Here is a 22,427-nt window from a genome sequence, read left to right as displayed (position 1 = left end):
AAAAAAGAAGAACTTTGTACATGATACTTATCGGATGAACACATAGTTCAAAAATACCTAATCCATACTTCTGTATTAATAACAAATAACTATGTCTATACTCTGCTAGATGACTAGATCATCTTAAACATTGAGACCTCTCATCAATTTTTATTTCATCACACATCATCTAATTCATCTACCCATGTTTTACCCAACATATTTGTAGATATAAAATACATATACAGTTTAAATCAATTAAAACATGTTAAAATTGTTCATCCATCATAGATAGCAAGTATATAGATAATATGCAGACATAATACGTAATTTATATAAAATACTTCATATCTATGTGTAAGATGAAAATAATATGCACTCACTTTAGTAGTGTGAGTTGATAGAATCTAACTATAAATGGTCGACGATTCGTGATCATCGGGCTCGGGACGTGAAACGGCTTCAACAAACGAGAGAGAGGAAAGAGGTTTTGGTGTGAGAATGGCTGAGGTCGAAATGGCTATTTATAAGCTGATTTTTGGCCCCTCACGTCGTGAGAATTCATTGCTCACGCCGTGATCCATGTCTGATCACCTCGTAGCTTCGCCACATGCGTTATAGGCTTGCATAGTGCCCGTTTGACTCCTCATGTCGTGAGAATTGATGCTCACGCCGTGAGCCCGTCCCGTAGACTTTCCATCTACATTCTAGCCTTGAAAAGTGGTGTTTTGACTCCTCACATCATGAGAAAAGAGGCTCACGTCGTGAGGCCAGTCATTTTAGGGTTTCTGTGTGTCATGCTCTCAGATAGCTACATCTTCGGAATGCCATAAATTTTGCATACGAGCTCCGTTTTTAACGTTCTTTATATCCATGCGAAGGTGGAGACGTACTCTACAACTTTGATTTAGAACTATAAGGCTAAAAAGTAATCTATCATAAACTCACTTTTTATGATTCCCAGTGTCGTGTCGGTTTTGTCGTGAAACTTCGACAGGTCATAACTTCTTCGTTATAAAGCAGATTTCAGCGTTCTTTATATGTACGGAAACCTTGTGACATATACTACAACTTAGTTAAGATTATTTATTCTAAATAATCCTCTATCAATATGTCATTTTTGATGTTTATCGTTTCTAAATTGACTAGCCCGAATCTGCGGGCGTTACATCGTGACACGCCGTGTTGAGGCTTCCAACACGCCGAGTTCAAAAAGGAAATTTAAACAATTGAAAAGATAAGTTCATACCAAAAACCAGGCGTTACACATTACAATTAGAAAAATTGTTAAATGCAATATTATGTCCTTCTCTTTGTGTTTTTTAGAAACGGTTCATTAGTTCTCATATATATATATATATATATATATATATATATATATATATATATATATATATATATATATATATATATATATTTAATTTGATAAATTTATAATATTTTCACATTTTTTTGGATTATGTGACATTTTTCTATACCTAAATTTCTGGATGATTTGGTATTGACGGTTTTTTTCTTCTTTTTTGTATGACACAAACCCCAAAACAATACATTCACTTCCTTCCTTTAGAGCATTGGGTATGGGCAAACACCCATACCCACCCACAACGCAACCATATAATTATCTTCTCTCCACAGCGAGATTAAGGGATGATGTTCTATGTTATACCGCCGTTAAAATGAAGAAAGCAGAGGAAGAAAAAAGAAAGTTGAGGAAGAAAGAAGAAGAAGACGTTGTTGCTCTGGGTTGTCTGTACCATGAGAAGCAACAAAATGAGCAAGCGGGACGGTATGCCTCGTGTTAAGACGCCGTTATGGGCCCTCCACGTAGGCAATAACAATGTGGAGGGTATCCATATATACTCTTAGCTTTTCCTCTTTATCATAAGTGTTGAAGATGAATTGTAGGAATTTTCTAACTTCACAACCTCATCAAATAACAAATTCAAACATGAATTGCAGGTTGCAATTTCCTAACTTTACAACCTCATAAAATAACAAATTCAAATGAATTGCAAACATGATATTTATCTCGCCCTCAAATAAACAAGTAAATTTAAAGCTAAAGTACTAACAATAACAACTATACATAAAAGCAATACCTAAGAAAATTATAAGAGCTTATTCGGCAAATGATCAAAATGTAGGGTGATTTTGAAGAAAATGACCACAAAAATGAAGATTTTAGAAAATGACCACAGGTTCCGCAGAGGGGATTCTGCGGAACCATAAACACCTCTGCGGAATGTGAACACCTCTGTGGATCTTGGTTTTTTCATTTTTTTTCTTTGTATTTTCGTATTTTTTGGTTTATTAATATTTTTTTAATCACATAAGGTTTTATGTGATTATTACGTAAAAAAAATTTGTTTTCGTTTTCCCCTTTTCTTATTTAATTATCCGTTTATAAGAGTTGTGTGCTTAATAAAAATTATACAAATATTCAATGTTTTTTATAAAATTACTCACACCGGTATTCTGAATAATAAACATATTTTAAGTAGGTTACAAAACATACTTTAAAAAACATAAACATACAACTTTCATAATAAACACACTTTGAAATAAATTTCATTGAAAGCTCTGTGAATCCTCTATAGCTCTGCGGAATCTTTGTTTTTTAATTTTTTTTTTTCGTTTTTTTGTTTTTGTTTTTTTTTTGTGTTCATTTTCGTTTATTAATATAATTTTTTTAAATACATTAATACCTTATGTGATTATTATGTAAAAAATTCTACAAAAAAAGTTAAAAATAATGATCACATAAAATATTAGTGTATTTAAAAAAAATTAATATTAATAAACGAAAATGAACCTAAAAAAACGAAAAAACGAAAAAAAATTAAAAAATCAATAAAAAAATTCCAGAGAGCTGTAAAGGATCCACAGAGACGTTAATGAAGTTTATTTCAAAGTAAATTTATTATGAAGGTTGTATGTTTATGTTTTCTAAAGTATGTTTTGTAACCTACTTAAAATATGTTTATTATTCAGAATACCGGTGTGTGTAATTTTATAAAAAACATAGAAAATATTTGTATAATTTTTATTAAACACACAACTTTTATAAACGGGTAATTAAATAAGAAAAAAGAAACATAAAAACAAATTTTTTTACATAACAATCACATAATACTTTATGTGATTAAAAAAATAATATTAATAAACGAAAACAAAAAAAAGAACAAAAAAACGAAAAAGAAAAATGAAAAAACCAAAATCCTCAGAGGTGTTCACATTCCGCAGAAGTGTTTATGATTCTGCAGAACCCCCTCTACAGAATCTGTGGTCATTTTCTGAAATCTTCATTTTTATGGTCGTTTTTTCAATGTCACCCAACATTTTGGTCATTTGCCGAATAATTTTAAATTATAACAACTTAATTTGATATAAAATACATCTATTTAAAAAATCCATAATAATTTGAATTCAAACATGACAATGACGGTGAATTTTATAATTCAACAAGACATAGCAGATGAAATCATAATTGTCAGGTGCGAATTTAACTTAATGAGATTATAAAAGAAGATTTAAATCCAATCTTTAGTTTTTATTTTATTTTAAACTTTCACTAAAAGCAAATAACAAGAATATTAAAAGTAATTTGTTCGATTCAAAAATCATACACATAGTCTTTCAAAACAAAATAAAAACGTACAATAAAATTTTTAAACTCATAATCAATGTAAATAATTTGTTTGATGATGTAATCCTAAAAATAATGTAAAATTCACTTCGAAATATTTGGAAAAATACTCTAATATGAAAATTTTGAGACGATACAATAAACATAACTTAGAAATAAACATTTGACTTTTTTAAGAAATGAAAAAATGAAAAAATATAGAAAAGAATGAAAACACTTTAATATTTTTTCTTATGGTTGTTAAGATCTCAATCTTGATCTTAAGATCTTATAAGCCAAAAACGATCCCGATCTCAATAGAATCTATCTGAAGCAAGATTTATAGTGAGTTATGAAGATCCCAACTATAATCTTAAGATCTTAATACGATCCGATTCCACATCTCGAGTTTTATTATATAGTCGAGCTTCAACAGTTCGTATATTTAACTTGAAATCGAGAATTACAAGTTTCTAGAAGCCTCATATAATTTCATCGATTCATTTCAAATTAGGCAGGTCACACTCATGATATTCCTTTTATGATGATATTATATTGTTTCTTTTTGAAATTAAGATGTTTTCTTCCTAATTTTTAGGGTTTGAAACAACAAAAGTTATGATTCATGTTTGAAAAGTTAAAGTTAACTCCATATAGACGTCTTAATCAACATCAAACTATAATGTATATTGCACACCCAATATCTTTCACGTAAATTTGAATATGAATTCATCTTATTAAGATCTTAAGATTCAGATTCGATCTTACGATCATGATCTTGATAGTCTTGTTTTTTCTAAGAAAGAAAATACACTCTTTAACACATACAAAAAAAAATATAAAACATTTCTTATTATTATCAAGTTAATAAAGAAATATTAATTTGAATGACTTAAAAAAAACAAAAAAAAAACTTTTTTTTTCATCGTGACATACTAATTACTAAACTGATGGCGATGATTTTTTTTTCCAAAATAAGATTGAATTTAATAAAAATAAAAGAAATAAAATAAACAGTAAAAATAAATATGATGGGTTATGTGTAATTAGTTGGAATATCTTTCTTACTCTAGCGATTGTAACCCAAGGCCTCTGCAAATGTCCTGTCCTCTGATCCTTGAATCCTTCTTGAATCAACTCCCTTCAGCTTCGGTTACTGCTTTACTAAGAGAAACCTTAGACCACTGCCTTATTACCCTACAAACAGCCATTGATGACTTTGGAAAAGCTCCTTTCCGATTTTTTAACTCTTGGATGAACAAAGATGGCTTTGAGCAAATTATTCGAGACTCACGGAAAAAATTTAAGGGATACGGGACCCTTGATGCTTATCTGGCTGCCAAGCTTTGATTCTTGAAAAATGAAATCAAAGCATGGAGAGCAAAAGACCACCCACGTGAGGTTGAGGAGTTAAGAAGCTCAAGCACAGGGCCCACGAATTGGATGTAGGGGCTAAACATTGAACACTGTCGAATGATGAAATTAGTGAAAGGAGAGTTGGACTTCAACGTATCACTGAATTAGAAAAGATGATGATGATTGATCTAAAACAAAAGGCTAGAATAAAGTGGATTATAGATGAAGATGAGAACACCCGTTTCTTTCATGGTTATGCCAATAATAAGAAGGGCAAGAATCGTATACATGGTCTGCTTATTGATGGATCCTGGAATACCAATGCATCATCAATTAAAAAAGGAGGTGTTCGAATTCTACCAGAAGAAGTTCTAGGAAAGGTGGCCATCCCGGCCAAAAATCATTAGCAGCAACTTTAGAAGACTTGACTCCATCTCTAGCTCTAGAATTGAGGCGCCTTTTACACCGGAAGAAGTCAAATGTGTAATCTGGGCATGTGGAAGTGATAAGGCACCAGGACCAGATAGCTTTACTTTTAATTTCGTTAATAAATACTGGGATGTACTGCAGGAAGATATCTTAAAGTTTATGAGACATTTCGAGAGACATGGCAAATTCGAAAGAGGGTGTAATTCCTCGTTCATTACCCTAGTGCCAAATATCAAAGACCCACTACATCTTGGTGATTATAGACCAATCAGTCTAATTGGTTGTCTATACAAAATAATCTCAAAGATTCTTGCTAACAGGCTCAAAGGGGTGATTAGCATGAATATAGGAGAAGTCCAATCGGCGTATGTGGAAGGACGTAACATTCTTGACGGACCCACTCATAGTCAATGAATTATGCTCTTGGGCAAACAAAGTGAAGAAACAAATCCTATTGTTCAAGGTAGATTCCGACAAAGCCTTTGACTAGGTAAACTGGGAATATCTTGAATCAGTACTTCTACAGCTAGCATATGGAGATAAGTGGCACATGTGGATTAGAGGATACCTTCAATCAACAAGACTATCGGTGCTTGTAAATGGCTCTCCAACAAAAGAGTTTAAAATGCAAAAGGGTGTGAGGCAGGGTGATCCGCTATCACCTTTCCTATTCATACTAGCAATGGAAGGTCTCAACATTGCCATGAAGGCCGCAGGTGATAAAAGTATATTCAAAGGAGTTAAAATACCACACTCGGGGACCGTTATCTCACATTTATTCTATGCTGATGATGCCCTATTCATTGGAGAATGGAGTGAAGATAACATAAAGAACCTAGCAAGGGTATTAAGATGTTTTCATGTTTCATCAGGATTGAAAGTCAACTTCAATAAGTCAAGGGTTTTTGGCATCAGAGTTGATATGTAGGGAGTTACTCGGTGGGCATCCCCACTAGGGTGCGAACCCGCCTCATTGCCATTCACATATCTAGGAGTCCCGGTGGGAGCAAACATGAAATTAAAGAGACACTGGAAGCCCATAATAGAGCGATTCTATGTGAAACTCTCTCCATGGAAAGCAAAGACCCTCTCTTTTGGTGGTAGACTATCCCTCGCTAAGGCGGTACTTGGAAGTTTACCATCTTATTTCTTTTCTTTATTTGTTGCACCATCTAGAGTCATTGAAGTCTTGGAGAAAATTAGAAGACAATTTATCTGGGGTGGCAGTGATAATAAGCATAAAATTAGCTGGGTTGCTTGGGAGAAAATCGTGGCACCAAAGGATAAAGGCGGTTTGGGTTTGGTCTCACTTCGAGCCTTTAACCTATCAATGATAGTTAAATGGTGGTGGGGAATAAAAACAGATAAATTGGCACTATAGAGACAAGTTATTATGGGCATCCACAATCTTAAAAACAAGACTGAAGATCGATTATCTAAGAAATCGATCCTCGGAGTGTGGAACAATATGGTTGGAGCAAAGAATGAATTACAAAAGTTTGGAATAAACTTCCAGGATATTATGGAAAAACAAGTGAACAATGGAGATGATACTCTGTTTTCGATGGATACATGGTGTGGCAGTGAGCCCCTTAAAAATAAATTTCCAGATCTTTATCAATTGGAGAGACATAAATCTTGTAAAGTTAATGAGAGAATACAATTGGTAAGCTAAACATGGGATTGGAGAACTCCTCCTATATCGGCTGATCAGATGCACAGTCTCCAAATGTTGCTCTCTACAATTGGTGGGTTTCAACCAACTAGGGAAGCAAATAAATGGAAATGCAACTTATCTAGTGATGGTGTTTACCATATGAACACCTTAAGAGCCAAAATTGACCAGCTAGAACCGGCGAATTCTGAAGTAATCATACCATGGATACATGATGTACCAATAAAGGTCATAACTTTTATTTGGAGAGCAAATTTGTGGCGTATTCTGACCAATGTTGCATTGAGGAGAAGAGGAATTCAAATTCCAAATATATTATGCCCACAATGCTTACAACAGGATGAAGATATTGGACATCTTATGATTCGGTGCCCCTTGGCGCTGATAGTGTGGGAATTGATCTTTAAGTGGTGTGATATTCCTGACCCACAATTTGACAACATTAACGACCTTATTAGCTTTGCAAAGAACTGGGGACGATGCCCAAAAAGGAGAAACAACCTCATTAGTGTTTGCTATGGTACAATGTGGTTGTTATGGAAATCACGATGTGATTGGGTGTTCAAAAACATTCACTCCAATCCTATGTTGGTATTGGACAAGGTGAAGACCTCAGTATACTCGTGGCTGATAAATAGGAGAAATAAATGTCATTATAGATGGATAGATTGGACTATATGTCCATTACAATGTTTGTAAAAGTATAAACAATGTTTTGTAATCCTTCTCCTGTTTCCTCTTCTTGTTCTGCCTAGTATCATGCTAGGCGGTCTTTGTTTTTCCAATTTTATTATAATAATATTTGCCGGTTAAAAAAATTGTGTAATTATTTTATTCCAAATAAAATTACTCGGAAGAATTTCTTTATAATATTGAGAATTTGTGAGGCATCGCTTTGTTTACCCCAATGGAATGATAGCAAAGTCTTTTGACTTCTTGCAGGTTGAAGGTCTCTCTCTCTCTCTCTCTCTCTCTCTCTCTCTCTCTCTCTCTCTCTCTCTCTCTCTCTCTCTCTGACACTTCACATGTTCATGCAGACAAACCGAGACCCACATCAAAACAATCATCCCTACTGCCCACATGGAAGTGTGAACAAAGACATTTGCTAATACGTTGGATTGTTGTTGTATTAACCCTTGTTTATTTATTACTCCGTACATCCTCCATGAAACCTCCTTTCAATACTATAACTAACCCACCACACTTTTACCATCTACATTCACATATCTCTGTCGAATCCTTAAGAAATCAACAACACTTATCTGGAAACTTTGTTCTTTTGTGCTGTAAAACTATTTGATTTTTCAACATTCATAAACAAGATTACGGAGCAGGAGTTTCTTAAGAAACCCCCAAAAGACGAAGCTCTTTGGGTACTGTGCTTTTGTTCGCATTAGCAAAACTTTGTTGTTCTTTGGTGGGCAATGGTGGAAAGTTATTGGATCTGAAGTCTGTTTAGCTGGGCTGTAAGGTTCTTTAGGCCACATTTTATGGAACCTTATCCTGATTTCTGATTTATGAGATTTGTTTCGAGATTGCGGGAATAAAGGGTAATAAATCAGTTGTAAATCTATCAGATAGAGAGCGAGAAAAATTAGAATTAGGGTTTGGATTTCTTTTGTTGCCTTCCAACTGTTTGTGGTTTTGTCTGAGAGAAACACAGAAAAAAGTTGACTTTTGGCTTTCAGTGATTGATGATCTTATCATCACCCTAATTGATCGGTGCTTGAAGTTTCTTCGTATGCTGCAAAGCTCATAAACATTGAGATTATTCGTTAGATCATCTTGCTGAGAAGCTCAAGTAAAGCATAAAAATGGCTGCAAAGCTTTTGCATTCACTAGCAGATGACAACCCAGATCTGCAAAAGCAAATAGGATGTATGACCGGTGTCTTTCACATCTTTGATCGCCACCATATTGTTCCCGGAAGACGCTTTCCCGGCCACAGCCCTAAGAGATTCCCTCCTGGTAATCCTCCTCTTTTATAAATTCTTCTTATTACGTTTATAATCGAACAACATGCTAGCGATAGTCATGTTAAAGATTAAAAGCTAAGAAATTTTATCGATCTCAATTGATTTTCTTCAAAAACAAATGAATCGATTTCTTCAAAATCTATAGCATCAATCATGAAACTTTGTATCTTCGTTATCGTTTTCATGTCGAGATCTCCAAAGTGTTTATCTATCATATCATGTCTCTCAAACACCATACTTTATGCAGGTTCCCCGCAGTTCGACAATGGAACCACTGAAAGCGAGTCAAGTAACTCATACCAGAGACAATACATTTCGGTATATTATCGTCTTTTCTTTATTTTTCCATTAAAATTTGTTAATAATTTCTACATCTTTGTATAAACTAAAGTCCAATAATGAATAATCACACTTGTTACTTCAGGAAAAACATTCAAACAAGATTGTACAAGACAAACACAGGGTATCAACAGAATCATCACGAGACTCTTTCTCATCAATGTCTAGATCATCTTCTTTCTCCTCTATAGACTGCAACATCAATCGTACTACAACAACACATCCAGAACCAGATCAGATCGTGTTCCCAGAAACCCCTTCAAGAGACACCCCAAGGCCCCAATCGTGTGGGTCCCGTCAGAGTGTTGACCTTCGGGACGTGGTCAAAGACTCCATGTACAGATCACAAACACCTGAACATAACCATCGAGAATTTCAAGAACCAAATTGGTATTACAATGAACCTCGAGAACTTTCAAGATCAAAATCTTATCAATTTAGAGATGGGTCGAGTTATCATCCAGTACCCAAAGATTGCCCCCGGTTTTCTTATGATGGAAGGGAAACAAATCGTTTATTGTTTCAATCAAAAACCATGAATTCAAATTCAAAGCAAGTGGAAGATCTTCCAAGACTTTCTTTAGATAGTAGAGAGAGTTCAACACGTAGTCTCAATACAGTTTCAAGAAACCCAACTCCTAGTGTTGTAGCCAAGTTGATGGGATTGGATACTTTGCCTGATTCCGGTTCCGGTTCCGGTTCCGGTTCTGGTTCCGGTTCCGGTTCCGGTTCCGGTTCCACCAAAGAATTGGGATTGGGCCCGATTAGAACAACCCCAGTTGAGTCTTTAAAAGGAAGTGATTATTTTGGGCCTATAAAAATGCAAAATTTTTCAAGAACCACATTGAAAGAACCAACATCTCCATCATGGAAGAATGCTGACATGAAACCGAGTTCAAGATTCCCGATGGAACCGGCTCCATGGAAGCAACGGGATGGTGGGGCCCGGAGTCCTCAGAGGCCGGGTTCTCGTGTGATGAAATCACCAACCAAGATTCAGAGCCCTTACTCTTCTGTTTATGGTGAAGTTGATAAAAGATTGAAAGATCTTCAGTTTACACAATCGGGAAAGGATCTGAGAGCTCTTAAGCAGATTCTAGAAGCAATGCAGTCAATGGAATCACGGAAAGAAGGGAATCAGTCAATGGAATCCCGGAAAGAAGGAACACAAGTTATGGTGAAACGACATTCTGTTTCCAATTCCAGTCAGAATGAAAGATTTTCAGATCGTGGAAGATCTCATCAAAACCCTTATGATTCCCCCATTGTGATCATGAAACCTGGAAAGCTTGTTGAAAGATCGGGTATGCATGTTGCAGAATTCCCCATTAGTATTCCTAAAACTACAAGAAGAGAGAATGGTGGTGGAAGACATACAATTACAAATACAAATACAAAGACTCCAACAAAACAACAAAATTCGGTGACAAATTCCGGGAAGATTTCCGGGGCTATCAGCCCGAGATTACAACAGAAACGGGCTGAGTTGGAGCGGCGATCTCGGCCGCCAACACCTCCGGTGGCGGATTCCGGTAAGTCAAAGAAACAGTTGACCAGACAGCTGTCGGATACGACTTCACCTGGTGGAAGAAGGAGGCCGAAATATTCAAACATTCAACAAAATGATGATCAGTACCATGGTCAAATGTCTCAAGAAGTGGTCAACACTCCTGAATTTTCTCAACAAATTGATAACATGCAGAGTCCTAGCTCAATACAAGAGGTGGGTTCTTGTTATCTTCTATTATTATTATTATTATTATTATTATTATTATTAAACTTGAAAAATATCTGATTTTTACATTTTTATTTTGGTATTTCTAGAAATCGAGTTTGATCCAGAGGGAGGATGAATCACATGATCCAGAATATCCAAGTCCGGTTTCTGTTCTTGATGATGCTGTTTATATGGATGATTCCCCTTCTCCTGTGAAACATATGCTCAAGACTTTGAAAGGTAATTACTAATTCCATTAAGCCATTATTTTTTGTTGTTGTCTTAATCCAGGTATGATTTCATGAACTAACTCTAGCTTCAAATTCTATCACAGATGATGCTACTACTGAAGCACCTAATGAGAAGTTCATCAAGAATAAATGGGAAAAACCGGACAATAATACCCTTCCAGACATAACATGTTCTTCGGGTATTAGTATAACATCCGAAATAAACCGAAAAAAGCTACAAAACATCGAACACTTGGTTCAAAAACTCACAAGGCTGAATTCAAGTCATGATGAAGCACACACAGATTACATTGCATCTTTATGTGAAAACACAAAGCCTGATGACAGATACATCTCAGAGATCTTGTTAGCTTCTGGGCTTCTTTTAAGAGACCTCAAAACTTTCCAGTTTCACTCTTCTGGACACCCTATTAACCCTGAGTTATTTCTAGTATTGGAACAAACCAAATTCAGCAATCTACCAAAAGACAATTGTACCCCTGAAAAGCTTCTCAAAAAGGAAAAACTCCATAGGAAGCTTATCTTTGACACTGTGAATGAGGTTCTTACAGGGAAATTCGGGTTGTTGGTGCCTTGTGCTTCTTTTAAGATTGTGAAGAAGACATTGAATGCTCAGAAACTTTTGAGGGATTTGTGTTTGGAGATAGAAGAGTTGCAGGTGAGAAAGAAGAGAGAAGATGTGAGTTTGGAGGAGGAAGATGATGATGGTTTTAAGAGTATTATGTGGGAGGAGGTGTTGAATAAGGCAGAAAGTTGGACGGATTATGATGGTGAATTGCCTGTTATTGCTTTGGAAGTTGAAAGATTGATTTTTAAGGATTTGGTTAATGAAGTTGTTTTGGGGGAGGCTGCTGATGGTAGAAGAATAAAGCCTGGAAGACGTTGCAGACAGTTGTTTTCAAAGTAGTGGTTTTTTTTTTAATTTTTTTTTTATTTAAAAATATTGTATACCCTGTTGTTGAAATTTCGGTTTCTTTTTGGGTTTTGTTTTTAAGATACTTTCTTGATTATATATAATTCTACTTGGTTTTTATATTTTTTGTATGTAAAAGTGTAAGAATCTATGCTCTGCGTACGTGAAAAGGGGTAGGAGTGTATGACACCCTTGTATCAATTTGAAGGCAAATAACATTTTATCTACATGATTTCGTAGGTTGATGGGTTTTTTTTTTTAATACTGTGTCACAACAAGTAAACGATTGGTTAATTCATGTGCGTAATGAGGTTATCTGTAGATGTGATTGACTATTTGACTGTATATTACTTATGGGCTTGTGACATTTTACTTGTGGGCTTGTGCTATTCTGGTTGTATACTTGTAAGTAGCTATTTTCTTGACGGATATTTCTTGTCGGATTCAATAGGCACATCTTGAATCACCAAGCAAAGCCCAACCCAATAGGTAAGGATCCACCAAAGTTCATAACTATACAAGATTTGGATGTATATAACATTTTATGTCTTCTTTCAATTAATACTTTATAAAAGAATAAAGCCTTTTTTATTCTAATGACTAATATGTTAAAAATTTTATAAAATTTTAATCATAATTTATTGTTACAAATTATCAATATGGTTATTACTCATAAATGAATTGATACGAGTTACTATTTATCCATAACATGTAAAAAAGATAAAATAAAAATATTATTTAAAAACATTTAAAACCCAATGATGGCAATATCGTTTAAATATATCCGATAATATACTTTATTACATTTATAATACATATCAGTTATTTACATACATGGCCTCCATAAAAACCAAATACTATGTAAATTCTAAATTTAACAACAATTGAATTGGGATCAAAGAATTAAGGGATTGGATTCACCGAAGAGAAGATCCTTGAGGCAAGGAGATAGCAAATGGGAGTCCGTCTTTCTTCTCGGCCTAACGACTGAACTATTATTGGGAGGCTGTCTTCTTTAAGCGAGCGAATGACTAATAACTAAGAATGGTGCTTTCCTTTACTAATCTAATAGAATACCCCCTTCTCGATAAGTAAGGTAGGCTGGCTGTACTTGGGTCTCCTTCTCTTGTTGAAGGCTTTCCTACTTCTAATAGAATCTTCTAAGGTCAATACTATGTAAATTCTAAATTTGAAACCTAACATGATATATATATATATATATATATATATATATATATATATATATATATATATATATATCATTACTATATATAAAAGCCCTTTTATTCTCCTTCCGCCAAAATCCAGTTTACGCATTTTAATGAACGCCACGTCAAGTACCTCTGAACGACGCCTTGACATCAACGTCGATTCATCAGATCATCATCACCGCTTATTCTTATCATCCGTGTTCACACCAATGCTTCGCTCATAGACTCCTGTTTCCGACCATCGTTTCCCTCTTTTCCCTCTCACTCTTGTATTGGGTCACGGGATGAGGCGACGGACGGTGGAATGGTCCCAACTAAAAATTCCATGAACGGATTGAGCAAGGCAACGTCTTCAATGGATAAGAGGTTGGGACTTGAAAGCCGACCATTTTTCTACACTCTGCTAAGCGCCTACACATGTTTGTATGCACGTTTATCCACTATCTCCCTTTTCCCCGTCGATGCCCTAAATCAATTTATGATTTTTATTTCATTTTTTTTTTTCAGTTCTTAAACATTGTAATGTTTAAATCGGAACGTTCTCTTATTCTCTTTTTTCTTGCTTTGGTTGAATCGCATCAGTTGTTTCTTCATGGTCAAAAGTTTCAATTTATGAATCTCTCTCTTGCTCTCCCTCCCTCTCCTTTGAGTTGTTTTAAACCATAAACCCTAGAAATCAATTCCTCCGTTCAGCCAACCAAAGTTCTTCATCTTTGTTCCTCTTGATTACTAACCTAAATCTTCTGCTGTGTTTTACTTCAATTAGATACTTAAATGAGTAATTATAACTGCCATGAAGGGCACTCTAGAGGTGGAAACAAAGACGGAGGGGCAAGGAGGAGGAATCTGTTGTTTTCACTTTGGATGAAAGTTTGATGAAGAACATGACCAAATTTTGGCTTTTGTGTATGAAGGGCCATGGGTTGATGAAGGTTTAACAGTGAAGTTCCCATGTTTTTTTTTTTGTTTTCGATTTCTTGCTTTTACCAGTGAAGTGTCATTATTTTTGTTCATAATTGTGATCCTTTTACTTTGTTTGTGATTTTGTTTGCTTAGAAAAATTTGTCAAACTTCTATAATATTGATGAGTTTTTTAATACATAAGAAAAATGAGTTTTTAGTTTCAGAAAATTTGATGGTCTTATGTTTTTAATTTGATAGCGATCGATTTGGGAGCGTCACGGGGGAGGCAGCTTCGCTCAGCAGAAGAGCCTGACTTTCTATTAGTTAAGCGCTAGCGCCCAACCGGCAATTCGCTCACTTCGGGAAGAGCGAACGGAAAGAGGAGGCCCAGTCAACCAATAGGGGGAAAAAATTCCATTCACTTGTTTAACTTCCAAGAGGGATTGTGAGGGTTGCCAAGGCCAACATTTGTGGAACCTAAGGTGTGTATAAATTTGGTAATATTTGTCGCATGTTGTGTGTTTGACATATGTATAAGTCATTCATTCACCATTGGTATGCTAATGGATATATTAACTATGTGTAATTCAAAAATAAGAATGATGAATATCAAAATTGATTTTCTTTGACTAATGTTTACAGGTATAAAGCAATTGGTTCAATCTATTTAGCAACTTTGACAACCCGCATAACATGAATGAATTTGTCCCTATATAGATGGTTTGACTTTGACTGGTAAACCTCAACAATAGAAAACCACGGTTTATATATTTTAATTTTATGAACTTTTTAGATTTTTTATTCTTATGAAATCTTAGCTATTAAGAATATAAACAATTCCCTGATTCCCCTTCGTCATCAAGTGTTGTTGAATCCTATCTTTAACGGTTGTCCCCTGAGACACATTATAATGAATATGTTATTAGTAGAGAAAAAGGTGAAATATTTTTATATAAATTTCGAGCTCTCTCCTCATTTTATGGCAGCCATCTTCAAACATTTCAAGAAAACCAGCAACCAAATCATGAGCATTCTGAACCCCCAGATTATGATTCATACCTGCAGCTTTTGCCACTAATGGATCTGTATGAAAAAGTTTTTATGTAAACTCAATGGGTAAAATCATGCACAATGGAGCTGGAAAGCTATTAACTATGGAGTTTATCTGGAAAATCATTTTTGATAGAGCAAACTTGATATAATTATGAATTTTATTTTTTAAAAAAGTTCTAGATAATTTCTATTTTGAATATATTTGAAGAGTATATTAGCATGGAAATGAAGTTCCAAATTGTTTCACATATTTTGATTAGGTTTTCTTTTCCTTATGTGCATCACTTCGATTTGTGTGTACAAATTGGGTTGATAAATGCACTTATGCAGATGGTATTTGACTTTACATATATAATGCTCATGATGCACTCCGTCATCCACTAATTAAGGTCTACTAACTCTACTGATCCAACCCAATTTATTCAATTGTCTTGTTTGTTATCATCAATTGATATTATGGTTTGTGTATGTTTTCAGGTCGCAAAGATGGCAAAGTTTATGAAGGTGGTGACGGTTCTAATTCTTATATGTCCTAATAAAAAAATGAAAGTATAGTTTTATAATTGGGAAGAATTCACAACGTACATTGTCTTAATAACAAAACCGATGAAATACAGTTCTCTAATTACAAAGAATATAAGGTTAGAGTGTTGTGATACACAAATAAATTGAAGTACATTGCTATTTTGGCATTTAACCTCATATTTTTTTGGGCATCAGGGGATTAAAACACTGATGGATTATATTTGAGGTGTGGGGACAAAAATACAATCCAACTTTTGTGCAAAAGCTCGGCGAAACATATTTATGTTTCAAGTTTTTTTGTTTTCTGTCAATTGATTCATGTTATTTATACATTTCAAAATGTATATTTTTGTGAACTGACATGTACAGAATTTCTTTTAAAGGTATAAACATAAAAATGGAGATGAACAGATTGAAACTTTAAGGGTATGAAAGCTAGCAGACAATTTTTAAATGTGGACAAAATTAATAGATATTTTTTCTCCAACAATACATTTGTTTTTGTCAATATTTGTAAATGATTGGAAGACTTTCTTTTTATGTAAGACATCATGAATTATATACAAAATCCTTAAAAAAAACAATATGTTAATTTGTTGCATGTTTGATCCAATTTTGAAAACAGACACTGCATACTTTGTATAACAAAATAAAATCTCGAACAAATTGACTTCATTGTATATTGTCATCCATCACTTTTTTTGCCTATTCTGCTAAACAGTCAGTTATGTAGCTATTCTCTGCTTTTTGTACAATACTTTAATGCAACCGTCTTGCCATATTTTTACAATTTACTTAGGAAACGCACGTGGGTCGTGCTAAGCACAATCTATTTTAAAAACCGTAGCATTGCTACATTTCTGGGAAATTAAAAAAAACAATTATAACTTTGTCATTCTTATTTTTCATGCATGACTATATTTTAGACTCTAATGGAACTATGCTACTTGAATTGTTTATAAGCTTCCGAACTTCACCAAGCATTTGCTTCAAGTTCCTTTTTGTTGTGGTGATTGAAAAATTAGTGGGATATATCAAAATCATGTGCATCAAAAAGTTTAACCCCATGTTTTTCTACTATTTTTTCTATTGTTGAAGATGTATATCCTTACGTTTATCTAAATGTGATATCCATATTATCATATAATATGAATGAATAACGTCCACGCATAAAAAAGATAAATACCATCTTTTGCCATCATTAGAAGATACAACTATCAAATACCAAAATGAAATCATGTAATAGTAGTAGAAATAGAGCATAAGGTTATTTTTTTTGTTAATTTAAGTATGGTCTAGCCATAAAAATTTTATGATTGCATCTTGGGTATGTGGGATAAAAGTGTTTGAATGAATGTCATTTCATACGGGCAAAAGTTCAAGTTTTACTTCTACTTATATAGAAACTCAGTAAATATAGTGATTTTTTTTTTTGTAATTTACCATAAATAAAAATAAAAATACCAACTTTTTGTAATTTCCTTTAAATATAAATAAGAAAGTCAAATTATCATAGGAAAGAGTATTCTTTCATGTCAAAACCATCTAAAAGGGGGTGAAACACACAACTATATACACATTGTGTGTGTTGTATATGTGGCTATGTGTGCTGTTGTGTGTGTGAATGAGTGGGATGTATGTGTTACTGTTAAAATTTTCAAAGACAAAATTTCTGTCTAAAATAGCAATGTACTTACTCATATGGATATTTTTATTGCAAAACTATCAAAGTGGGGGTGAAACAAACACACAACCACATAATCCATGCACATTGTGCATGTTGATGTGTATGTGTATGGGGAAATGTGTGATATTGTTTAAAGATGAAGGGTAAACTACGCCATTAGGCAATGGAATTTACAATTTTTATCAAAATTAACAATGTGCTTTTAGAAAGGACCCTTAATAGCAGCACACTTAAATTTCTATAACCATAATAACAACACACTTATACTTTCATCGAGATTTCAGCAGTTTAAAGCTAATACCTGATATACATGCTTATTTATGAAAATATCAATTATTTAGGGAATATGGGAAGTCAATTTCTTGACCAAGAAATAAGGGCAAATTTGGAATTACATGAGATAGCAATAATTTTTACGCCTTTTACCAATATTAGCAATGTACTTTAGTTTTTACCCATAATAACAATGTTATTTCACTTCCTTACCCATAAGAAGCAATGCATTTTCATTTCCTTGTCAATAGTAGCCACATACTCAGTTGTTTACTATTGAAAACAACAAACTTTGAATTCCATACACATAACAACAATGTACTTATGTTTTTTTTGAGAATAAGATAATGGAAGGAAATACCCAAATTACATTCGTGGGTTTCCATGGGTCGTGCTTAGCACGGCCCTCACACTTTCTAGTATATATATATATATATATATATATATATATATATATATATATATATATATATATATATATATATATATGAACTCAATAATATCATACCAACCTAAATGATAGGGATGAGCAGCGAAAGCGGGTACCTGTTTTCGGAACCGGAGTCGCCTCTGAACTCAATAATATCATTGAAAAGTATTGTTTAACACTTATATAATACAAGAAAAAACAATATTGCTCGTAGAACTTGAGTTAATGATAAATCTAGACTAACAGATAACATTGGCAGCTGTGTCATTGGCATCTATGGACTTAATGCATGTTGGATAAACCCTCGCAGCAATAGACGTCGTGCCCATTCCTTAGGACTATCCTTAGAAATGAATGAATGAAGAATAGATGATTCTTAGGGTAGATTCTTAAGAATAAAGAAGATAATGATGATGGAAAGTAGGGCTAATTGTTTGATGATTAAATATAATAATTATATTATTATGGCCCTTATATACTCACCAGGTTTCCCAACCTGATCCACTAAGTTTATTTGTATCACAGGGGTAAAAACGAAGAAAATTACACTGAGAGATTAAAGGATATGTAAATCGTTAGTGTAAAGGAATATAAGGTCTGTTTATGCTTATGTTTCTGTATTGACAATGATATCCCAAAGTTTTAATATAAAAGAAAATACATTTCCTCGGAAATGTTTTGATAATATCTTTATCATGTTTTCTGGGAACAAATTCCCCAATATTATTCTTTAAAATGGATACTCTGATTTTTAAATAAGCATAAATAATTTTTTTTATAATGACCGTGAATTTGGGGATGTCACATTTGGTATCAAAACATTAGTTTAATGAACTAGGAATTTTAGGAAATTTCTAGACTTAAACTTAGAATGATAAGCGATGATCGTGAGGAGTGTGTCTAATATATTTTAGGATGTATGCTTGAATAGACACGAGCACTAGCTTATTTAGGTAAGATGCCTAAATTGCTTTTATGTACTAAATGATTTATGTCATACGATGCCTTATATGCTTTATGATGCTATAAGATCTATGGTCTGTTACCGACCGAATATGGAAATTTTATGGGTTCAGATTTCTAAACGTTTAATTACGGTATTAGAACTGACATGTAACTTTTCAGAGTGATAAGGAGATTTATGCGTCTATCATAAATAAAGATTCCCTATCTTAATTCTCGTCGTTGTACACTGAACATCTGTTAGAGTGTATAGATCGAAAAGGTGAGAACTCGTAACAAATTAGGAAATGCTAATGGGAACCAACAGCTTGAACCACGAGTGATTGAGCGTGCACCAGAGGTAGCAGCTGCACCCGAGCCACTCACGATGGCAGGAGTACAAGCAATGATGCATATGATGTTGGATCGTCAGATGGAAGAGACAAGCCGTCTACTTCAACAGAATAAGGATGAACCTCTATGCCTATTGTGCAGCCCGAGCTTAATGAAGAGCTGTCAGATGAGGGAAATTATAGTCGTAAAGTGAGTCACATTGAACCCTAATTAGAAGAAATAACCAGGATCAAGGAATTGAGAGGAATGGATGCAAGTATAAAGACTTTACGACTTGAAACCCATCAACTTTTACTGGGAAAGTGGATCCAATCGGAGTTATGGATTGGATCTCTAAGATGGAGCTAACTTTCATAACAATTGGTTGCAAGGGTAAGCTTGTAATATCCCAAAATTTATAACCAAAATTTTTATTTTTAATTAAGTAATTCATAAAAACGATAGTATGAAACATCAATAGTGTCAACTGATTTCATAATCAAAAACTAGTATTTCAAATAACCCAAAACATGTCATAGAAAAGTAATATCAGAGTACAACTCCCAAAGATCTCATAATGCGAAAATCATGGTGTGATGCGCTGCGATCATGCCGACTCCTTTCCTTTTGAAGAAGAAGTACCTGAAACCAAAACTGAAAACCGTAAGCACGAAGCTTAGTGAGTTCCCGCACCATAGTACATACCATACAATAAACATATTTTCAGGCATATCTGGGTGCCCAAACTACCCTGCTGAGCATACCTGGGTGCCTAACCTACCCATGTCAGACTTACCAGGGTGTCCGAACTATCCTTGTCAGGCATACATGGGTGCCCGACCTACCCTTCGGTTTATTTCAACCGGTTACAATGTCTATTTCACGCTTACCACTACCACATAATATAATATCATAAACATACTGTTAGGTATATCTGGGTGCCTGACTTACCTTCCGGTTTATTTCAACCGGTTACGGGGCCTAGTTCACCCTTCCTACCACTACCACATAATAACATAGCATACAAGCACATAAATCTCTACAGATAGTGGCATACCAGACATTTATCACAAAGACAATCATCTCTAATATAAACAACTATTAGTGGACCGGCATTGGTTCCTTCAACCCACTCATATAGGGAAGGTAACTCACATCACACTGCTGAAGATCATTGCAAGAAATCCTTAGCTGCTGCCCAGACAACTCCTCGAGCTATCAATATCAGATGTCACCCAATTAGCAATTGGGTCCCAAACCATGATCCGTAATCCATACTTGGGGTAAAATGACCATTTTACCCCTGGCCCAACGTGAATCATAACTAAGGCCCAAGCCCAAAACTCCAAAATCCATAAAAGCCCACTAATGGCCCAATTTTCCAAATTGGACCCAAACCATTGCATGAGCCTTTCCCTAAAGGCCAACAACCCTTGTCAAATAATAATTCTCTGATGGCCCAAAGGTCTAAGCCTATTAAGCCCACTAAAGCTGAAAACCATTAGGCCTACCAAGGCCCAATACAAACCTAAGTCTAGGCCTAGAGGCCTTACTCTATAGTGGGTCATAAGGCCTAATAAACTTGGGCCCAACCTCCTAAGGCCTAAAAACACCTTTGACCACTCTGCATGCATACACGCGACGTACATGACACGTACGCCCATCGTACGCTGGCCTTGACCAACTTTGCGGAGGTTGGTGCAGTACGCGTAGCGTACTAGGGGTACGCCCGGCGTATTGACCAGCCTCCTAAGAAACTCCTTTGTGACTTAATCCATTAATTCCTAATGTCCAAAACATAGATCCAGGCCCTTTAAGATGTCTTAAACTATAAAGTTACAAACTATATGTCTTTGCATGCATAGATGGGGGTTACGACATGATTTAAGTCATTAAACACACTTTGTGACCATCTAACACTTGCATGGTTGTGGCTTAACAATCAAGGCCCAATTTTTATGATTCTAAATGCTTCCAAGAGCTCAAAAGGACAACTCTTATGGACTGGAACTACCAGAACACAAGAAGTCTCAAATATAGGGCCAAAATGCCACAAATAAAACCCCAAAACTATATCTAAACATGCAATGCTCAAGGCTAAAGCTTGATACCTCCAGTGAGTCAGAAAAGATGCCAAACTTCTGGATCTACAAGCTCTTTTCATGTTCTTGCTCCTTCTTCTAACTCCTTCTTCTTCTTCTAAACCACCAAAACCACCCAAGATGTGCACCAAAATAGCTCACAAGGCATACAAGAGGCTTAGGGTTCGATTTCTACTCTTTAGGGACAGTGGAGGCTGAAAGGATGAAGGTTGGGGCGGACATAAGGTCTTTATATATGGTGCAAACCTTAACAATTAGGGTTTTGGGGATCTTAAGCGTATGCTGGGCGTACGTCTCCCCAAACCCACGTCCATTTTTCTATCTCTACGTTGGGCGTACCCCAACTTACACTGGGCATACCCAACTAAACACGCACATGCATCCTTGCATGCGTGGGACTGATTTGCAAGCTTTTCCATCCAAGGGCCAATTCTATCAATAACTTCAAAATTCCATAACTCACTCATCCTAGGTCCGTTTCCAATGAATCTTATATCCACGAAAAGGTGGCAAGAAGCCCTACACTCCCAGCAATACCCCCAACCCTTAAAACATTCCGAACAAAACCCAAAACTATAAAAGACTGAGATATCAATTTATAGTCATATCCTTGGCTTCCGAAGACACAATCGAATACATGGATCACTTAAACCTTGGCAACTACATCCAAAATGGGCTAAATCCTTCCTTTCCAAAAGCTCTAAA

At 34.9% G+C, this 22,427-nt stretch overlaps 2 protein-coding genes across 2 annotated transcripts; both read left to right on the top strand.

Annotated features, from left to right (window-relative positions):
* Nucleotides 1-1,658: 1,658 nt before the first annotated feature.
* Nucleotides 1,659-5,806, top strand: LOC145049506 (uncharacterized). Its single transcript, XM_078997901.1, has 3 exons — nucleotides 1,659-1,768; nucleotides 5,094-5,343; nucleotides 5,534-5,806. Exons 1-3 carry the CDS (start codon nucleotides 1,659-1,661, stop codon nucleotides 5,804-5,806), a joined length of 633 nt encoding a protein of 210 aa, XP_078854027.1.
* A 2,194-nt stretch (nucleotides 5,807-8,000) lies between these two features.
* On the top strand, nucleotides 8,001-12,502 carry LOC145052464 (protein LONGIFOLIA 1-like). Its single transcript, XM_079000292.1, has 6 exons — nucleotides 8,001-8,016; nucleotides 8,105-9,035; nucleotides 9,291-9,361; nucleotides 9,468-11,105; nucleotides 11,207-11,339; nucleotides 11,434-12,502. The coding sequence occupies exons 2-6, from the start codon at nucleotides 8,882-8,884 to the stop codon at nucleotides 12,255-12,257; spliced, it is 2,820 nt and encodes a 939-aa protein (XP_078856418.1). The 5' UTR covers nucleotides 8,001-8,016; nucleotides 8,105-8,881; the 3' UTR covers nucleotides 12,258-12,502.
* The last annotated feature ends 9,925 nt before the right edge of the window (nucleotides 12,503-22,427 follow it).

Source organism: Lactuca serriola, chromosome 5, assembly GCF_051521515.1.
Source record: "Lactuca serriola cultivar US96UC23 chromosome 5, Lser_US96UC23_V15, whole genome shotgun sequence".
Lineage (NCBI taxonomy): Eukaryota > Viridiplantae > Streptophyta > Magnoliopsida > Asterales > Asteraceae > Lactuca > Lactuca serriola.
Note: the sequence above shows the minus strand (reverse complement) of the source record. Positions and strands in the feature narration are given on the sequence as shown.

Bases quoted from the DNA above. Each gene is read 5' to 3' on its own strand.
- LOC145052464 (XM_079000292.1), top strand. From the start codon at position 8,882: ATGGCTGCAAAGCTTTTGCATTCACTAGCAGATGACAACCCAGATCTG. The intron at 9,036-9,290 runs GTAATCCTCCTC...TACTTTATGCAG, and splicing joins CCCTAAGAGATTCCCTCCTG to GTTCCCCGCAGTTCGACAAT. The intron at 9,362-9,467 runs GTATATTATCGT...TTGTTACTTCAG, and splicing joins ACCAGAGACAATACATTTCG to GAAAAACATTCAAACAAGAT.
- LOC145049506 (XM_078997901.1), top strand. From the start codon at position 1,659: ATGAAGAAAGCAGAGGAAGAAAAAAGAAAGTTGAGGAAGAAAGAAGAA. The intron at 1,769-5,093 runs GTATGCCTCGTG...TGATGAAATTAG, and splicing joins CAAAATGAGCAAGCGGGACG to TGAAAGGAGAGTTGGACTTC. The intron at 5,344-5,533 runs GTGGCCATCCCG...GATGTACTGCAG, and splicing joins CAGAAGAAGTTCTAGGAAAG to GAAGATATCTTAAAGTTTAT.